The sequence below is a fragment of the Excalfactoria chinensis genome, chromosome 7, assembly GCF_039878825.1.
Source record: "Excalfactoria chinensis isolate bCotChi1 chromosome 7, bCotChi1.hap2, whole genome shotgun sequence".
Lineage (NCBI taxonomy): Eukaryota > Metazoa > Chordata > Aves > Galliformes > Phasianidae > Excalfactoria > Excalfactoria chinensis.
In genome coordinates, this window is record NC_092831.1 from 331,741 (window position 1) to 352,855 (window position 21,115).

Consider the following 21,115-nt stretch of genomic DNA (forward strand, 5'->3'; position numbering starts at 1 on the left):
GGCTGAACACAGCGCAGCCCCTCCACAGCGCCTGCCCATTGCCAGCACTGACCACTTACACCAATCACTAATTAAGGCCAGTGTTTTCACAGCGCACATCTCAACGTTCAACCTCAGAGATAACTCAGAACGCATTGCACTGATATCCTGATGGTAAATGAAGCTTCTAGGAACAAACTAACGCATCAGACCACTCTGCTTGTTAATGCTGAGTTACTGAACTCGCTCATCTATCATAATAGAATCCTGCATGTTATTATTTAAGTAAATAATAATAACAATCAACAACTACAGCCACCAAAGCTTTTGGCTCTTCCTTTTAACGCTATCATACACATACATATACACTGTAAGAAAAATGAGCAGTGCTGCCCGCTCACAGGGGAACACACAACTTGCTGTTTAACAGCAGAACTTCCATTCCCGATCCTGGTATCTGCCTACAGCACCTAACGAGACAGAGGGAAAAAAGTCGCTCTGGTGGGAGAAGGCCCATCCGCTGCTTACCGGCACCCGCTGTCAGCCGCTCCCCCGGGCAGCAGGATGGAGCTCAGGAGGTACCGCAGCGCCCAGCGGAACGCCGCGGGCTGAGCCGAGAGGCCAAACGAGGACCGAAAATCAAGCTTCCCGATCGAGGGGGAGAACGCAACTACCGCCGTCTTCCCTTGACCTCTAAAGTGCAAACGGCCCGAAAAACAGCGACAGAACGACGGAGAAACGGAAACGTCACGGGAGCGAGCAGCGCTACCGCAGAGCCGACCACACCTTTCGGCCAGCGCTCCATCCCGGTGCAAAGGTCCGAGCGCGGCGCTGTGCAGAGGCCCGCGGCGCCCAACGCCCGCACGTGCCCGCGGCGCTCCGCCTCAGCGCCCGCCCAAACGCGGCCTCGGGGCTCCGCGCTGCGACGGACGGAGCTCGGCGGGGGGCGGCGGAGCTCGGGGCCGCGGCGGCTGGCCCGCCGCGGCCCCGAGCTCCGCCGACCCCCGCCCAAGGCCCACCTCCCCCCGCTCGCCCACTCACCGCAGGCGGCGGCGGGCGCGGCCGCCCCCTCAGCCGTGGCGGGCCCTAGCCCGGGGTCTCCATGGTGGCGGACGGCAGGAGCGCTGCTGGCGCCGCCGCCCGCTCCGCCTGGCCGCGCTCCGCCTCCCTCCGTACGTCACGCAACGCCCCGCCCACCTCTCCGCGCCTATTGGCTCGACGGAGCTCGGGACGGCGGGGGATTGGCTGACGCGTCGCAAAGAGCCCGCCAATAGCGGGCGGAGTTGAGGTTGCTATGGTTACCGATGCCGTGAGGCGGCGGAAGGGAAGGCGCGGGCCGGGGGATGCCGGCAGTGCCCCGCGGAGGCGCGCAGCGGCCCGGGCCGCTCCCTGGCGGTTCTCGCCGGTAAGTGGCCGATATCCGAGCGAGTACCGCAGCCCCGGTCGCAAAATGGTCCGCGGAGAGCCGGGATCCCGGCGGCGGGAGCGGCCCCCGGCCGGCCCTGAGCGGGGAGTGGGCTGTGAGGGATGGCGCGGGGACGCTCAGGTGACTGCAAGGCGCTGCTGGGACGGCCTGTGCGAGGCGTAATGGTGTGAGGCTGCTCGGAGCTGCTGTGTGCGGATGGTGCCGTGAACCCCGCTGAGAAAGGGCCGGCAGGTGAGAGTAGGAGCGCCACAGTGCATGGAAAGGCACCCGCAAGCCCAGAATTCACCTCGTCCCTTCTTCACACGCTTGGGAAGGCATCTGCTATCCCTGTGAGCTTTTGGTGTCATCTCTATAACAGTCGTTGCCGTTTGCATGGATTAATACAATAAGTGCCACTGCACCACGGTCATGTGCTAAATGCAAAGCACCTGGCAAATGAAAGTGGCTCTCCTGGCTGCCTAAGCACCTCATTATTCATACTATGTTACACAGACACAAAATGTTACCGAACCAGAATGGTGACCTCCTTCTAGGAAACTGGAGGCCAGAGGAACAAAAGCTTAAGCTTAATAAAAGGAAGAATCAGTAAGAGAGAAATGAGATAAAAAGTGGGGGGGTCAAAACAGAGAATAGCAAAGAATAGGAAAAATAAGATGTGAGTTGAGAACAGACCTAAAATAAAGGGATGAGAGAGCACAGAGCCTCTGAGAACAATGACTTGCATTGCTTGCAAGGTTGCTTCACTCTAAGGTGTACTGGATTAATTAAATCAACTTCCAGTCTATAGTGGATATAACCTGTACTTTGGATGTTGCTACATTGGCCAAGCGTCTGCAGATAACAGCGTTTAGAAAATGAAAAAGCTTACTTGCCTCCCTTGGCAAATGGAGCCATTTCTGAGCGTTACTGTTGAGCACACAGAAGGCACAGTGCACTGGCAGGCTATGAAAGGTGGCTTATTGCCATCTCTTGGCCTTTCAGATTCTGGGTTGCTCCAGGTGGACAGCTGCAACCTTCAGTGTCATTTGGAACAGGCTGTTCCATGTGCCCTGTCTCCCTGCAGAACCACTACACTCAGAGTTCTCTCTGTATTTTGGAATTTACAGCTGGGGCTGGATGGGAAAGAGTGAAAAACAACAGCCAGAATGAGGAAATGCTCTTAGGCCAGTTTATTTTGACAAGATAGAAATACAAAGAGTTAAAGAGTAGTTTTCTGAGATCCTACAAGATTTTCAAATGTATTGAATGACTGTCAGAGAAGAACAGCAGTCTCATTGTGTTTGGTATTAGTCATGCAGTCATAGCTTTTCATATTTATTTTGGCACCCAGAGCAGCCATTGCATTATCTAGTTTGACCGCTGTGTATCACAAGTCATCGATTCCCACCCATCTATCCCTGTACTGAGCCCAGCAGGGACAAACGTTGTGGAAAAGCATCTGAGTTTGACTTGCCAGTACAAAGAGCTGCACAGTATCACGATCCTTCTGATTTCTTATTCTATTAGCTAGTAGTTGCCTTCATTAAATACACATTGAATCTCTCACAGCGATTTTCAGATCAGCAACAAACAAGAACTGCTTCTTGTTATCCACTTTCTTCAGAATATGACTTGGAAGTAAGACTTCTTTCTCATTCTCAGTGTCATCTGGAAAGTGCCAGTTCCATTATATTTGCAAATCTTTAAAAAAAAAAGTCTTTAGTCAGTTTACTTGACGGGTATTTGCTGGTTATGTTGCTGCTGTGCTCCTTCAGTCTTTCAAGTCATTAGTATGTTTTTCTGCTTCATTTAATCTATCTTTTTTTTGTTTGCTTGCTTTTGTTTTTGTCTTAGTTCTGCTGCTGTGTCCTGTCTGTCCTAATGGCTCCAAGACCATTTAGACCAACTGTCCGTCTACCACCAGTATTTCCCCACTAAATCATACCCTTTACTACCACATCTGAGAACTTTTTGAACATCTCCAGAGGCCGGGGACTCAACCACCCGCCCTGGGCAGCACTCCAGCACCCAGGTGTGTTTCTTCCACATGGTCTTCCAGCCACTTTTGACCAACCCTCCCCAGAGACACCACAGTCAGCTCCCTGCAGCCCAGACCTCCCCACTGCTCTTCTGCCTACACATCTCCGCTGAGCAGCCTAAGCCATCAGTCTCAGCACTGCAGCAGTCCACGTTGTCCTGCTGACTCACTGAGCCTGTGCTATCATAACCCTAAGACTGGGCCAATAATTCCAGTTTCCCTTGCTCATTTCCAGTGCTATATGCTTTTGTGTAGAGGGAACACGCATGAGGAGCAGTTCAGTTGGATCAGCACAGAGAAGAGGAGCCTGAGGAGAGGCTTCGTGCCAGCCTATGGCTCCTTACAGGGAGCAGAGAGGCAGTGCTGTGCTCTCTGGTGACAGCAACAGGGCCCAAGGGAACAGCTTAGAGCTGCATGTGGGGGGTGTACAGTGACAATAGTGAAAAGATGGTAATGGTACAAGAGAGGTGGTAATATCCAAAAGGTTATATACAGGAAAAACTCACCTGTATAGAAACCTTCAGTCTGCTGGAAAACATTGAGACAATCCCCACTGAGGGCTGATCTCAAAGACATGCTGCCTTAGTGGTGGTCAGCCCTTAAATGAGGTCTAGAGGAGGTGGAGTTTGACTCCACCTCTTCTGGGAGCACAGCTAAATTACTCTCACCTGTGTTCCCACAGCTGACCCCACACTTGCCTCAGCTGATTAATCAGAGGTTCAGACTGTGGTTACCAATTTCCCATACAGTGGGTTAGGTGGAAGCGAGGGGAAGGCTTTGCTCCAGAGGGCAGTAGACATGGCTCTGAGCTGCCAGAGCTCTGAGAACATTTGGACAGTGCTCGTTGCCACAGGGTTTGTGTTCAAGTGGTGCCATGTGGGTCCAGGAGTTCAGGATATTCAGTGGTTCTATGACATTCACAGTCCTTGCAAAACATCATCATGCCTATCTTTGATTTCATTGATAGTTTCTCTATTTGCAAGATCACTTGTTTTCTCATTTGAGGTAAGCACATAGGAACCATGGCCTTGATTAGAAAGTGGGAGCTGTTTCTACAGAAAGCTTGCTCCTTGGAGAAGTGGGACTGCAAAGATCAGTATTGGGCACAAAAACACTGTTGTCTTTGTCTTTTTTTTTTCCCTGAAAACTGTTTAGTGCTTTCTCTTACCTGTAATTTCTTACAGATGCTGAAATTACTAAGGTTTGGAAAAAAAATGACTGGAGAAGAGAGTGATGTTCATGGCAGGCTTACTGAACAAATGAGCAGCTTCTTAGCATTCACAGTGGAAATCATTCGGATGTGTGGGGCTTTTTCCCTTGATACTGAAACCTACAATTTGACTTTAAAAGTTACTGCAAGGCATTGTGCTGATGTCACAACAACTCAATCACGATCCAGATTACTTTTGGGTGGCTTGTAAACTGTATTTTCATCTGATTTTGAAAAGCTTTGTGCATTCCCATGCCTCTTTTGTTGTAAACTAAGGAGATGTGGGAATTAATAGAAGATGTATTTCTGAAAGAGTAATGGAGCAACATCTTGTTTCAGCGAAGGGTTTTTACAGAAATATGTAGTCTCATATGGAGGCATATAATACCACACTCTGTCTTTGGTATAGATTTCTCTTCTCTGTTTAACAGTAAGTAAATGAGGAAAACTGTTTGGTTGGCACCAAGTTATTTGCATTTCCATCTTTTTTTATTATTATTATTATTTTTTTTCACCCCCTCCCCCCCCCACTGCCATGGCTTTGCAGGGCGTAGAATCAGAAGTTCACACCTGATGCTTCAAGCACTCATCATGGTCACCAAGCTTCTCAAGGCACAGCCTCTGCAGTCTGGTTGAAGCCTAGCTGTGATGGAAAGGGGCAATGCTACCCTGTCACGTCATCTTTGTAGCTTTCATTGTGCCAGCAAGCGTGACTGTACAACTGTGAAGTCAGCGAGGTTGGAAAACCAATCTAGTTTTCCTCAAATTCTCTCCACAACACAGATTCTTTTTCAGCTGTATCAATGTCCTTGTCCAGCTCACTATTCTGGCCTTCAGTGCCTGCACTGTGATTTGGGCAAGTAACCATGTGTAGAGGGGATGGTGGACCTCCTCTTCTAGCAGTGATGTGCAATGGGCTGCCCCGTGCATCTCTTTCAGCAGAACTGAGGTTTGAGGAATAACAGCCTGCTGGACTGCAATACAAACGCAGTTGCCGAGTTTTGGAAAAGTAACCTTTCTTTGGCAAAACAGAAGAATCCCATATCAATTTATTGTTGTGGTTTATAGGGAGAAATGGTGAGTGTTCATTTGGCACTGTGGAGAGTACAGCGTGCTGCACCACAGGCCATCTATAAGTCTAGGCTGCTCTTGCATGTTGCTGCATCTGATAAAACTGGGCAATTCAGCAGCAGCTGAGTGGGTGATCTGGGGAGGGAATGTGAGAATAAGCTGGGGGAATGTCCAATAGAGAACAAAAATGATTAGCAGTCACCGCTCGGTGAGTTTTCATGCTCTAAGCTTCTAAGTATTATCTGTGGAAATGAGCAATCTAGTTAAAAAACCCAAACCCCCAACCAATAAAACAAAAATCACCAGCACTGACAGAAAGGCCACAAAAACTCTGGAGGCTGCAGGTACCAAAATCTGTTCAAGGACAGGTGAAGGCCTGCTGGGATAATTCACAGTTCCTACTGGTCAAAACAGTGCTGGGCTTTATTTGTGGCCTGGAAAAAAATGTTTGCTGAACTGCAATCTTTCTCATCAATCTGGGAATTTCAGACTGGAATTTAGGCAGCCTTACCGAGACATCAAACAAAATATGTAAGCAAGAAGGTTTTTATTCACAGACTCTGCTTTTCTAAGTGTTGAAATAAGAGGCTTTCAGAAACATATGCTTATATGTGACCCTATCTTTCTATTTGTTGGAAACAGTGCTGGAAACAAAATCAGTCAGTGGGCTTACAGTGGTCAGTGGGACTGTGATCTGATGGCAGCAGTGCAGAAATTTAAGCTCAGTTATCAGAACATAATTTCTTTCTCAGCAAACCAATGACTTTGCGCTCTCTGAGTGACATCAGGTGTCTTCTGCTGAACTTCTGCTACTACTTGGTATTGATTTATTTCAGCGTCAGATGGCATGGTAAATGCGATGGTACTCGGAGTTCTGCTGCAGTTCCCTTAAGCCCAGCTCTCCAGCTCTCCCTGCCTGTGAAACTGTCCTTTTTCTACTGGCCCTGTGTTGCTGTAGGTGGAACATTGCTCTGAAGCACTGGCTGCTCTTATCCCAGTCTTTTGTTCCATGTTGCTCTGTCACCTAAAGTAACGCATTTTCTTTTCTCATTAAGCCATCCCTTTCTGCTACAAAATGAAGAGATGCTTCTTTTCTCAAACTTCACAGCTTTGAGCTTCTCTTCAGAAAGGTTTTTTTGTTAAGTAATGCTATTAGTCCCATGAGACCTTGCTGGATATTTCATGCAGTCTTAGTGAGGGTTAGTCAGTTGTTTTTAAATATATTCTAGTTCCCTTAGAAAAATGTTCTGTTGCTTCCTGTTGTATATTTGTATAGTATCAAGAACATATGATACTGACCCAGACCTTACAAAACAATTTGTTTTGGTATGTTTAAGGTTATCCATGCAGCTTCATTGTCCTTTGGATCCTGACTAGAATGGCCATAGCCTTGCAGGGCAGAGTCCTCGAGTAAGGGTAAATCTAAAGCCGTTGGGAAGGAGAAAGGCACCAAAGCTTTTATAAGTAAACAGACTTTTTTTTCTTCTACAATTTGGAATGACCTGTATGGATCATAAATGCAGAAATAAGAAACTGTGCAGTGCTTTCTTACAGATCGTTTGAAGTGCTGTGCCTTGCCTAGTTCTGGGAATCACCTCTTAGAGAGGGAATGTGTTTTTTAGGTTACCAAGGTGACTGGCTTTGTTTTTAATCACAAAGCTAAATGTTCTTGTGACATAAAAGCATGAGAAGGGTTTACTTGGCTCATTTTAGTGTTTGGAAGGCAGGTTAAATTTTGGGCCAGGAGCATCATTTCATTGGTGCTCTTAAGCAAAGAAGCCCTAAGTAAGGGGGCAGCTTTTCTTAGGGCCTCTCTGCTCTGTCTGCTGTCTGTGTTTATTTCTGGCTCAAGAGAGAAATAAGACAATGTCAGTTTTGTGTGGGTGGCTGAAATGCTTCTTTTCCAAACCTGATGAACCTGAAGAGATAATGAAATTGCAATATTTTGTTCCCCTAACATCTCCCTCCTTAGAGTGCCTCAGACTGTTGCTTTGACTTTGTTTTCCATGAACAGAAAAAGGCAACACCGAGACACTTTGTTGTAATGCAGGGAATGCTGATTCTTCTGCACTTTTCTGTTACATCGTTTTAAGCTCTGCTATGTTAAATGACTGATGCTGATCTCTGTTTGGTTTTATATGAAGGATACCAGAGCAGCATAGTATTAAGCTGTTCTATGCACCATTGCAAATATGCTCCTTTCCAGCTATGGAATTGAATGAGCAGACATGCTTTGCAAGTCTGCTAATTAAGGGTCAATTTTACAGTATGTTTGTTGCTTCTTAAATAATGGAGGAAATTATAGGCTTCTGTGATGGATAAATTCACTTTCTTCTACCTGTGAATCTTTACATAAATGTGTCAAGGCATATGGTTTAATTTGTAATATTTTTAATGCTATACATGGAGGTGATGCTCTGAATTTCAGTGATGCTTTGATATGGACAGGTGTGTTGTCTGGCTAACTTTTAAATGCTACCCTTAGTCAGTGCAGATGGTCTGTCTGTGTCTGTACAGATCAACACGGCCAAGTGGCAGCTGGGTCCCTTGACTCGTGGTTGCCTGGCAGGTATGGGTGACTCCATTTCCTACCTTCTTGTGTCCCTTGTTCACTGTCAGAAATTTGGTTTCCTTTCTTTTTTTATTGTTGCACTGAAAACAATTTTTTTTTTTTTTTTCTATGTGGAATTTATTTTATCTCGGGTTTTCTAATTACAATATTCAAAGATATAAGAGGGGAATAGAAGCCCATAATAGTTTGTGTATGGGTATTCAGAAAGGTTGCTTTGTTTCAGTTCTGTTTTGCTCCCTTGCAGGGTCTTCCAACAGGCTGATTGCTCAAAGTGTTCCTCAAACTGATTTTCGTATTCTGGATTAAGATTTACTTAATGAGGAAATAATGAAGTTATATCAGACAAAGGGGACTGTGTCACTTCTGGGAACATGCAGTTTCTAATACTTGACTGTTTGAAACAGCTCCGTAGTTCTTTCATTAAGGAATGATGATTTGAATGATAATCCAACTGTGGGACTTCTTTAACAACTGTTTTGACACTGAATGAGAAAAGTATTCTCGTGTGCTATCCTTGGTGGAGGATTTTCAGGCACTCATTTTGCTGGTAGGAGGAAACAGGTCTGACTGAAGGCGGTTATTTTTAGTGTTTACTCCATCCTGTACAACGAGTGACTTTTCTGTCTCTTTTTGCTAACAGTACTGAGGACCAGAGTGTTCAAACACCTGCGTGTCAGTATTCCTTTCCTTTGAATGGAAATATGCAAAGCCAAGAAATTGATGTTTCTTCCTAATATTTAGTGGAAGGCTTTGGGGTTTTTTCCCCCAAGATATTAAGAGATCTCCAGACATCAGAACATGAGAGCACTGACACTGGGGGACTTGAATGTTTATTTTCTCCCGAGTTTGTCAGGAAACATCTGTCCTGCTCCTGTAATCACAGCCCCTATTCATTCCCAGCGTTTTTCAGTGGACTCAGTGGTTCATTTCTGGTTTTTATTTTTAACTGTGTACGTAAGTAGTGATTTACTGGAACTGCCAGCACCTGCTGTTGCAAAATGAAGCAACCCTCGTTCCCCCAAAATCTCTGCACCTATTAAACCAGCGATTAAACCACCATATTAAAGCCAGCGATTCTGCTGTTAAACTGTGCTTTGTGTAGAGCTGATATGGCTTCATATCATTGACTATACATTTATAATACAGCTGATTTAAAACCTGCTCAAAAGATTTATTTCAAATAGCATGTCCAGACCATTAAATGCCACCCCCACAATAATTTTACTCTTCTGTCAATTAGCATCAATTTAGCTGAGAAGAAAAAACGATGACATCACCTGAATCTGCAAAGACTTTTGTATGTAAACAATGTGTTGAATGGAGGCAGTGAGATCCAGGCTCCTTTAAAGTTAATAGTTCTGTTCTTTGTGAAGTCTCATGTTTGTGGAATTGGGACCTTTGCTGAGTAGTAAGAGCTTACTTTGCTAAGTAAGGAGCTATGACGTGTGACGGCCTAATGGCAAACTGTGCAGGCTTTGCTTGCTCCAGAAATGCTGACTAACACTTGTGGAGCTGAATTTCTATTGAAATGAAAGGGAACAGCATCTTGCCTTCATGTTTGGTATTCCTATTTAAGATTATGCTTAAGTCACGTACTTGAAGCGCAAGCATTTGCATTAAGATAAGAACGTTCTTAAATGTTTAGTCAAATTGGAGGCATGATCCTTCTTTTAAGAGGACAGATTTGTATTACCTTGGAGAGTTCTGGGCTGTAGAGAAGCACCGACTTATCGGCAGGAGCAGGAAAGGATGACTGGTGTGCCCTGTGCCGCTTGCTGGTAGTAAAAGGTTTAGTCACGGCCGCTTGTAGACATGGCTGATTTAGCAGGCTTGGGGAGCAGTTTTCTATGTAGCCATGGCTTCTGTTCAATGCCTCTTTCTTCTCTTGTACTTTTTGTTTCTTCTATGCATTGAGGCTTCCAACCTGGAGGCTGCATTGAAGTTAGAACAAAGCCTGGAAGCGTGGTGCCTGAACTGAGGCTTGGAGGGACTTTGATAGCACTGAAGAGGTTTTAAAAACAGCGGCATTACAGCAGAAATAAATGTAACTTGCAGTGCCTATCTAATTTTCCTTGCTACATTTTCTAGTTACTGAAGATGGGTTTAAACAGATTCTGCCCTTTCCAAAATCATCTCAACATTCTCATTTTCCATTTTGTAGTGGTCATAACATCCAATCTGTGGTATCAAAAAATGATTTCAGTTGCAAGTCTGAAATGACAAATGTATGGCATGATTGCAGAAAAGGTTGCGAGAGGGCTTGTTCTTACTTCATTGAATACAGTGGCCCTAGGATTACAGAAAGATGCCCAGATTGCTGTGGGCTTTTGGTTGGGTGGTTTTTTTTTCATCAGTTCCTTCAGGTGTACTCTCCTACTTTCTGACCAAAAGAATGGAAGCTAATGGGAGTATGTGAAATTTTGTTGAACAAAAAGTTGTTGGCAGAAAGAAGAGATGGAATGTTTGTCAAAGGGATAAATAAATAGAAGCAGAGGGGTAGCTGTGCACTGCTGAGCTTACCAGGATCCACTGTTACCTTTTGTAAAGCACAGATGTTGGCCCTTAGGGTAGCTTCTGACTAGCCAGTACTGCCAGTTTCTTTCAGAACAAATTTGGAAAGGTCCCTTTCTTGTTAATAAGTGCTTTGGGGTGAGGGTAGATGATGTTTAGGCTTTGTTGATTTTGGTTTAGTGCAAGGGAGAGTTTCCTATCATTTAAATAGCGTAGGAGAATATGCACTGAGAAGCACTGGGAAATGTCACACCGTCAGTGAGTGTTCACTATTTTCTGCTTGCTGCCCTCATCCAATATTCCTTGTACAGAACCTGATAGCCATCATTTTTCTTTGCTTTCTAACTTTCATCGTTAACTAAACATACTGTATGAATATCAAACAGTGGCTTGGAGACACAGGAATGACTGTATGTGCAGTTGTGGCTATAGTTTCAACTGCATTTGCTGTTTCTTTTGCAGTAATAATGGAACTTCATTCAATGAAACTTGTCCATCTTGGTCAGGTTTTTACACTTAAGCTGTTTTTGATGATTCTGCAATGCAGAATGCTGTCAGGAAGAAATATAGCTCACAGGAATGTACAATACTAAGTATCCTTGGTTGCAGTCACACAGTTTGGGTTGACTGAAATTAATAGCTCTCTGTCAGAGCCGTTCCCTTTCAATTGCTCCTGCTGCTCTTCTCTGCTTTTCTTTATGATGCATTGGGCCATCCCTGGAATTTGTGTGGATAAGCTGGTTCAACTCGCTAGAACAGCAGAAAAATAACTCCACAAAATACAGATGAACAGACTTTGGTCTGCTAGTTACTGTGTTGCTTCTTGCTGTGGGAGCAGGCAAATGCCAAAGCTGCCCCACTGCAGGTGGAATTTGTGTCTAGGAAGCACTGGTGAGGTGAAGCTGGGAGTGAGGGGGAGGGTTTGGGGCCGACTGGCTGAATGCAGCCTTCCCCTTCTGCTGCGGTTTGGCTGTTCATCCAGTTCTGCTGAAACACCCCATCTCTAGCTTTGCATGCATGTTTTCTTCACATGCAAAACCTGTGATAGTGCCTAATTGAAGTGGAAACACGCTTTTAGCACATCAAAGTTGGCTTGTTTTTTTAACTGCTCTGTAGATGCTGTTATTTATGGTTGGACTAGATGGTCTTGGAAGCCTTTCCCAACTTTGGTGATTCTGTGATTGCACTGTAAACTGTAGGTTGAACCCAGCATGCTGTAGGTCCTTGAAGTACACTGCCTGTCACCACTGCTCATTAAGAATTAAGCCAGTATTTCTGAAACAGATGGGTTGGGTTGCCAGGTGTTAATGCAGAGACTCTTGAAGGGGTATAAAGAGATCTATTTACAAACCATAGTATGTAAATACAAAAATGAGAGGCATTTCAAGCTTCCATTTCTGAAAATCAAAGAGCAGCTCAAAAAGCAACCTCCCATTTGGGCCCATAGGACAGATACATTTTGAAAAGCACAGAGGAAAGAACGGGTGGCCTACTTGGTGATGGTGTCACAGATATTTCTTAAAATGGAAGATGAACTTGTGTAATTTCTAATTACACTTTGTCCACAATGTCCTCTCTTCCGGGCAATCAATGTGTGTTTATTGTATGTGTATTTTTATCATCCTCAGCGCTGGTGTTCTCAAGATGTGTTTGTTTCTCAACAGATGTTAAACACCACATAAAAATGGGTGAACTGGACCACAGAAGAATGTCCACAGCACAGAGGAGTATGGATGCTGGTATGTACGCTGTCGTGTATAAATTCAGTTGCGTTGTCACAAGTAAAAATAAAACTGTTTAAGCAATATTCATTGTGATTAATGGCAACGTATGGAGGCTGCTACAGTATTTTGATATTTAATGCAAAATCTCTTTCCACAAAAGGCTGTGGGGTCATTTTGTCAGGTTTTCTGTAGAGCATGTAGCAAATGAGAATTCTTTGGAGAGCCTTGCAGGAGGGTCATGAGACAGCTTTGCAGGACTTGCCTCAGGATTTTGTAGGGGGTCCTTCTGCAGTGCCAAATGTCAGAGATATTGCTTCCAGCCACGACGTGCTGACTAATGCATGGAGCAAAAAGGTTATAGTAATACTTAATGGCAAGTTTCACTGTTAAACATACCTAGAAAAGATGGGAAGAAAAAACTCAGTTTGTGCTTCTATGAAGATTCTCAGCTTACACATGAAATTGCTGAGGGCCTGCATGCTGCAGCCTTACAGTACCAGGGCAAATGTTGAAGTATTTTTGTTTGCTAATAAACTGTATCTCAGGTTTAGCCAATATTTATTACAGAGAATTTTGAAAAAATGTTATTTTAGTAGTTTTTACTGATGTGGATGTGTGTGTGTGTATATTTTTGGATGTATATATTCATATTAGGTACATGAAGGAATCTTTATATTTGTAAGACAGAAGGCACATCCAGTGTAGTACCTATTACATGTAAAGTTTGCATCTGATATGCTAGCAACCTCTTGTTGGAGTTGATTGTACACGAATAGATTTCACTGCCTTCAGAAATATCCATGAAAAGTAAGGTCCTCAGTAAAAGAAACTGATGAAGATTACTAGTGGGGATTCATAAGGTTCAGATGTACAAGGGTAAGCAAAAGACAATCAAAAGCAAAGACAAAAGTGAATGTAGTGGGGTGAGGGATTGGGGAACTGAACCCGTCTGCCATCCCTTCTGATTATTTCAGATGTGAAGCAGCACCACCCTGTGTAACCTTTATGTGTTTCCCGTACATTTTCCTATGGCCATGGTCAAAACAAAACAAAACAAAAAAAACAACAAACACTCTTTATCCTTAATATACCTCATTGAGAAATAAAGCTGGCATACAGAAAGCAGGGTTCCAAAAGCTGATGGTGAATGGCAGCTGTCAAACATGGACACCAAGCTGTAATTTCATCAAGTGGTTTAAGGAGAATGACAGTGCTGTTAGAGGCCAAAGAATACTGGTTAGGCTATGGCAGTTTTGAGTGTGATACCCAGGTCGGTTCCTCACCCTGGATATCTGTACCACAGCTCAGAACAACTGTAAGAGCTTCATCTTGTGAAATGATTTCACAATAACTTCTGATTCCTGATCAGAAGGTGACACGACAGGCTGCAAGTCTGCCATGGCATGAGAACTGCAGCAGCTGTAACAGGCACTGAAGGGAGAGGAGCAGATTGTTATTTCCTCTGACAGGTGACTGTCCCAGCTTTGTCCTATTACTTACCTGCACCGTAGCAGACTATCCTGGAATTAGGTGAGGATCAGGGATTCTGGAAGACAAAAGATCACACTACTGTGTATTTCCAAGACCATGAGATTTATGTCACACCAAAGAAGAAGCATAGTACTGTGTTTAATGACTTCTACGAGTACTTAGTATCACTTGTTAATAACAGTAGCAGTTACTGATTCATTTCTGATGAGTATGACAAGATGAAATGTCAAACCTGGCTTATCCCCCAGGTGAGATGCCTGCAGGGATCCTTAATTACATATGTTATAGAAATGCTGAAGCGGTTGCTGTGTCCTGCTGCTTCCGAGAGTGGACACCAATGCTGCTTAAAATGCTTGAAATGACTGCAGACTGGCAGTGATTTAAAGGCTTTGGGAGCAATAGTGAAGGATTAATAGGCTTAAGAGGAAGAACTGAATATGTGGTTGTTCAGAGGGCTTAGCTGCTAAACATTTCCTTCTTTGAATGCAAAATGATGTTACACAGAATCACAGAATCATATGATGCTTTGGGTCCGAAGGGACCTTCAATATCATCGCATTCCAACCCCCTGCTATAGGCAGGGACACCTCCCTCCAGTCCAGGTTGCTCACAGCCCCATCCAGCTTGGTCTTGAGTGCTTCCAGGGAGGGAACATCCACAACCTCTCTGTGCAGCCTGTTCCAGTGTCTCATCATCATGGCAAACAGTTTCTTCCTAATATCTAGTCTACATGGTCTCTGATGAACAGAGTAGTAACCAATCTCAGAAGGAAGGAAAAAGTCTTCAAGTAGGATCTTGCTGAGTTAGGGAAGAGGATTTCATATCTGGATTTAGGGGAACAGAAGTCAGTAGATGAACAATGCTCCCTACAGGTCTAAAAATCAGGGGAAAAGAGTTGTTCAAAGATTATAGGAAGAATAAAATGGAAGAAATTTTCTCTCAGTGAGATCTCTTGAAGGGAGAAGTGTGAGTTAGCTTCTCCGTGTGGTGAAAGACCAGCTTGATTAAGGTTTATCAAATGCTTTTGCAGCTCAGCTGCTTCCTCTGGGTTTTTGGACAACAGTCTTTCAGTACAGAGGAAACCTTTCCAATACTGATGATAGGGATATAGGCAGAAAGTGGGCATTCTGAGCCGTACCATGTGTGACAGGAGTGAAGTGTAATGCATTCCTTGTTTCTTTAAGGAAGTTCTGTAGCAAAATTTTGCTGTTCTTTTGGCTGAAGATTTGATGAGAAACATAACTGAGACTGATTCAGTTTATGTGCAAGTATTAATTTATAGAGTTGGATTTTTTAGGAAAAAAAATCCTATTAATTAATTTATACATGACAATAAATGTTGGGGTGGTATTCCAGGTGGTGTAATAATTATGCTCATACTGAAATTTACATATTTCTGTGTTAGAATTTACTGAAATTCCAGTAAACTTAATTTGAAGTGAATTATTCTTTTAGTTCTCACAGAAAAAAATAACTGCTTTTATAAACTACTTGTGAAAAGACAAAGGGGTGATTTTTCTTAATGTTTCTATCAGCTTCTGTTTATATTAGACTCTTATTCAGCACCTACAAATCTCTGTTATGGAAACTTTTAATGCTTTTATTATACTGTTTCTAATTTCTATGCATAATGCTTTCATTTTATGGCTCATACTTAAAATATTTCTCGAGAATTTGACATGGTTGTAAATGTTTTATGTGATAACTAGAAAATCTGGTGAATCCTATGAGAAATGCTCTTTGCGGTCAGACGTATAAACCCATTGACTACAGACATCTATGTGAACTCACTGCAGCAGAGAAAATGGCAACCACAAACATTCAATTAAAGGTATGTGTTTTTTAATGTGTATTAGCATTTTTTGAATACAATGATCATATTTCTTTTCACTGCCTGCATGGAATCTGACAATGAATAACAAATAGTCTTGACAGCGTTCAAAGGAGCAAAAGATGTGAGTTTACTCTGCTGTCAATTTTGTTTGGACACTTCAGTGTTGAAGTGCGGAATTTCTTGGAAATGAAAATACAAAATATGGGTGGGATCTTCTCCTCAACAAGACAGGAAACATTTAAGTGCTTAGAGGAAATTTGTCTACACTCATTACATGACTGTCTCAAAATACTGAGGATAATGAGAACTTATGGGAATGAATAAACTCTGATCCCAAAAGAAAATTCATCAGTAAGTACAGATATTAAATGAGAATTTCCAAAGGTCTATCCAGAGGTAGGTCTTGAGAAGAAAATAAAATAGGTTTTATAGCCGCATCATGTAAACTTCCATCTAGATAACTGGAGCGATACGGATAGCCTTAGTACAACCCAAATGGTAAGTGAAATGTTAATACTAATAAAGTTCAATGAAAGATCTAACTCTGCTTTTATTCAGAATGATGATTTAAAACGTGTTGACAAAGCAGAGTGACTAGCAGATCTGAAGGAGAATCGAAACTCAGTGCCATCAAACTGGAGAAACGGGAGAGCAGAGTGTGGTTCTGTCCTGCTTCCACAGCTCAGGAAAGCTGACTGCATTTTTAACAGAGCAGATTACTTATACCTAAGCCAAGTGAAAAAGTAGCACTTGTGTTTCAGAACAATGTTTTTTTCCCAGGCTAGCAAGAAGTGAGATATTTATTCTTTACTGCCTATTATGAAGCAGGACAAGAGTTTCCAAATTCTTTTCCTTGTCTTGCTCCCATTCTGTGGTAGAATGATCTGTGTGCACGAGAGAAGGTCTACGGAGGGAAACAAACAGACAAAAGGGAGGGTAGAGGGGTTTTTGCCACTTGAAGTGGCCTGGTTGGGGAGTGCTGGGATTGGGTGGTACAGAGGGAGGTGGTGGTGGGAAGCGAGAAGAGAAGTAGTAGGAGAGGAGCAAATATCTGCTGGGCATTCTTCTGTTCCTTCTTTCTTCACTGCTGATTAGCCAGAATGTCTGGCTGCTGCTTTGTCCACTGTTCCATGATGGATTTTCTCTAGTTAAAGAAGGAACTCCCTCTCTCTGAAAGCATGCCTTCCTATTCCCGAAGAAGTTGGAATCGATGCCTTTGTGAAGTCTGCAGATAAATTCAGAGCATCTTTAATCGGGCGGGTTTAGAAAAGCACCCTTTTTCAGTACCTGATTTTAAAATAATTTTTCTTTAGAGTTATGCTTTCATTCATCTTCACACCTGCAAGAACGTTTGTTGTTGTTTTTTTCTCTTATTCACCCACCCTCTTTATCCTCTGGGAAATAGGAATAAAATAGGAATATGAAAGGAAAGGAGAAGAAAACGGATTACACTTTTTTTTCAGTTTTCATTGTAATTGCAACTTGATGTGGAATAAAATTTTTCATGGAAATTAATTCCATTTGAACCCCTTGTTTTTTAGAAAATATCTTTGTAAAGAGCTTTTAGGTTTTCTGCTCTGTAATTCCATTTCAATATGAAGAACTTTGATGAAGATATTAAACATGCCCCAAATACGGACACTCTTTTAATCATCTTGCAGATCAAAAAAATGGAGCAGATTTCAAAAATTAACAAAGAGCAAATGCTACTGAAACAGCATCGCCAAGTGTGGTGGCGAGAGCATAAAAGACTTAGTGAGAACAGGTAAGACCCAAGGAATCTTATTCATTGCTAAGTAAATACATGAGAAAGCAGAGATTGTTGTGCAGCACACATGATGGAAGGGACATTGGGAAGAGAAGATAAATCTTTGTGCAGGCACAAGAGTTTGTGATTGCCATTGTAAGATGTCTGTAGGTGCAAAGAGAACAGATCAAAAATGGGCAGAACAAGGTGGATGTTCTACATGTACGTAGGTCACTCCGAAAGTAATGCCTCCTATTTATTTCCATGGAAACTACAACAGCTACTAAGAGCACAGTAATGTCATTTGATAGAGAAAGTTCTCAGCTACAAAACATTTTTCATGAACGTTGCCACCACTAGCTATGTATTTCTGCCAGCACTGAACAAGAGCTTGTAAAAATCTGCACCTCTGCATCAGCACTGTTGCTATTGCTGAAGTGTGCCATCCGCTGCCTCCCTGTGCTCACATCTGCTGGTTGGTCTCCATAACCATTCAGTAAGCCCTGATGAATGTCAGTGAGGTGCAATCTTCTTCATACGCAGGAATTCAGGTGCACACCTTTGCTCCATGCACACTCCCATTTCAGACACCATTCTGTCAGACTGCCCCTCTGCTGCCGTCTGCTGCATGGCAGCAAAATGTAGTGGGTTATTAGTGGGTAGGTTCAGCCTCTGCTGCCCTACCTACAGCATCCTCCCCCTCTGCTGTGACCTGGTGAGGGCTCATCTGTGATATTGTGTCTAGTTCTGGACTCCTCAAGTCAAAACAGACAGGAAACTTCTAGTGTCCAGATGAGAGCCTCAGGTTGGTCAGGGACTGGGGCACCTCCAGTATGAGGAAGCACTAGCAGACCTGGGACTTTTCAATGTGGGGAAAAGAGGGGGTGTGATTTGTAAATATGTAAAGTGCGAGAGTCAAATGGGTGAGGCTGGGCTTTCCTCAGTGGTGTGCATTGACAGAACAAGAGGTAACAGGCTGCAGAAGCTGTTTTCTTGTCTTTTGAATGATGTACATTATCTCCAAATTTTCAGAAACAATTCTTTTGGTATCCTGATGCAGTTCTTTTTTCAGAAAGAGCTGTAATTTGCTGCCCAAACCACAGCTTGGCTGTCTCAGATCCATTAGCTTGCATGCTATATAGCAGATGAATTACAGCATGTTCTTCTGGAGGGAGGGTGGCTTCCATATCATTTACACACCAAACTGCTGCCTTTAGTACCTCTGCATGTGGAGAGTCCTTTTTGTTTAATGAATGAAATCTCTGAGAAATATCATTCCTGTAAGCTTAATAACTAAGAAATCAATCAAATCTTCTGTCAAACTCATTCATGTTTTGCAGGGAAAAAGCAGAAGCAGAGATACAGACTTTTCTTGACGAAGGAAGTCATAAAAATGATTTTTTTTTGGATATGTGGGACATGGGTAAGAATTTTCAATTCATTTCTTGATTATTGCAAATTATCTTAATTACTTATTGAGTTTTAAAATAGCTGTCGTGACAGTTTTTGACTTAGGAAGCACAGTGCTGCATAATACTTTGTGTTTCATTTGCTTATAGAGCACAGATTGTCCCAGGAGCGGGATGCTTACCAAACAGGTACTGTGGCTCCTATCTGGCAACTAAGAGAGAATTTGAAATTCTGGCTGTCTGAAATGCAGCATTACGTCACAGAAGATTCATCTCTGAAAAACAAATTCAGTCTAGCTGAGAAGTTCCAGCAGGTTGGCATTTTAACTTGTCTGATTTCTGACCATGGGCTACTTAGCATTTTCATTTATTTTGTGTGTAATGTTTTGAGACTAAAGCTGACATTCAGACTGTGTAGTAAGTATGCACTAAGTTCTGTGCTTGCCGTAGTGCAGATCTGTTTCACTGAAACCTGTACAAGCATAGCAGTACAATATGAAGAAGTAACAGTCATGTATTTAATGAAATAGATCGAATCTGCGAAGAAACAAGGGAAAACCATTTTGGAAGTTCTTCACTTTGAAAGCCTGGCTTTGGAAAGAGAGCTTCAAGACTACGAATTAGAAGTAAGCTTTTCCTTGTAAATGTAGTTACCAATCTTGGAGAAAAAATGTAATGCAGAGAAGTGTGCTGAGTAGCGTTTTTCATCACAGGCCATAGTGCATGGATTTGAAGAGAAGAATGGACTTTTCCATGAAGTTCCTTCAGCTCTGCTATCTTTGGAGTACCCTTGTCCAGACTTGAAGAGCTTTGTTATCAATGAATACCGTAAGCTTGCAAATGAATACTGGTCTAAGCTGCAAGAGATTGATGAACAGCTAAGCATCGTATATAGGTAATGATATCTGTTTCTGGGTTTCTTTTGCAGGGGATAACATAAACTTTAATGTATTTTGCAATTGACAGGTTCTGCAGTTTCCTTTACTTGAAAAGTTGGTTCTATTTTATTTGTGCAGAGAAAGTCAGAAGGTGTTTGCATAGATCTTAAGTGCATCTTTCTATAAAGCTGATAAAAATGTCCAGTCTTTTAAAGGATTTTGGATCATTGCACTAATAATCACCATAAATAGATGTAAGAATATATGCAGATTCAGGATAGTTTAAAGGAAGAGAGATTTTTCTGTAAATGAAAAAGTTAATGGAAAGAACGCAAACATTCATAATGATCTGGAAATGTAAGAGAACTAGAAATGTAATGTGTAATCTAGAAATATAATATGTTAATGGGAGTAAAGGTCAGCATTCCTGCTCCAGCTAACTTGAGTCCAGGAAAGTGTATTGAGTTGCAGCTGTTGTACCAGCCTTGGCTTCTTTATGTTCCTTACTGATACTCCCCCAGACTAAAGTGAAGTCAGGTTTTAAGAAGGTGGAGAGTGGGAAGGTCAGTGGAATTATTTGGAGCCTGGGCAGAATAAACTGGAAAGAGCAGAAAAATCCATTTTTTTAATTGGTAAAACAATCACAAACTTGTTCTGAACTTCCCCTTTTCCTACATGCACTTGCAGTGCAGCACTTAGATGCCCTGCCACTGCTGATGAATTAGTTTGGGAATGCTCAAACAGGTGTAAGATGTTGGATCCCCTAGAAGGTGATGTTATCTACGTATGTATAAACTGCCTGGATGTTTTGTAGGGCCTTCTCCTTCTGTTATCTGAAACTAATCTTTTATTACTATAAAGTCCTAGTTGTTATAATGTGATACTTATTAAAATTGTTCTGATCTTTCCAAATTTTATAGCTTCTAGAAGGCAGCAGGTGGCAAATATATAGCCATTTTGATGTTTATTGCTTTTAGAAACTGAAGATATTTTTTTCAAGTGTAATATAGGATGGGGGTGTTCTGAGCAATCTAAATTCACTTCTTTTATTTCTGCCGAAACACTAATTTTGTTTTTGGGAAAAACACAGCTTCTAAATTATGCCATAAATTGTGGACTTGGAACTGATGTGTTTTAGCTGATGACTCTCTAAGTACAACTGTATTTTTCCACCATTTCTGGGGGTATCTCAGTTATTTAAATAACTGAAAGATGGATTTAGTACTACATATTCAGCACCGTATCC

At 42.6% G+C, this 21,115-nt stretch overlaps 2 protein-coding genes across 11 annotated transcripts in view; one reads left to right on the plus strand and one right to left on the minus strand.

Moving 5' to 3' along the window:
* PKP4 (plakophilin 4) overlaps positions 1-1,142 on the minus strand; it is a 60,628-nt gene extending 59,486 nt beyond the window's left edge. For 4 of the 9 annotated variants that reach the window (XM_072341113.1, XM_072341112.1, XM_072341111.1 and 1 more), the window contains exon 1: positions 1,021-1,142. The gene's annotated coding sequence lies outside the window, so the exon portion shown is untranslated. The remainder of the gene's footprint in view (positions 1-1,020) is intronic. The other 5 variants (XM_072341122.1, XM_072341118.1, XM_072341117.1 and 2 more) reach the window with 3 other exon arrangements.
* A 114-nt stretch (positions 1,143-1,256) lies between these two features.
* Positions 1,257-21,115, plus strand: part of CCDC148 (coiled-coil domain containing 148) — a 44,854-nt gene continuing 24,995 nt past the window's right edge. The window contains exons 1-8 of one of the 2 annotated variants that reach the window (XM_072341123.1): positions 1,257-1,384; positions 12,451-12,525; positions 15,711-15,832; positions 17,497-17,600; positions 18,923-19,005; positions 19,142-19,305; positions 19,522-19,617; positions 19,705-19,886. In XM_072341123.1, coding sequence (XP_072197224.1) covers positions 12,471-12,525; positions 15,711-15,832; positions 17,497-17,600; positions 18,923-19,005; positions 19,142-19,305; positions 19,522-19,617; positions 19,705-19,886 — 806 coding nt within the window. In that variant the 5' untranslated portion in view covers positions 1,257-1,384; positions 12,451-12,470. Of the gene's footprint in view, positions 1,385-12,450; positions 12,526-15,709; positions 15,833-17,496; positions 17,601-18,922; positions 19,006-19,141; positions 19,306-19,521; positions 19,618-19,704; positions 19,887-21,115 lie in introns of those variants that run through there. The other variant, XM_072341124.1, reaches the window with a different exon arrangement.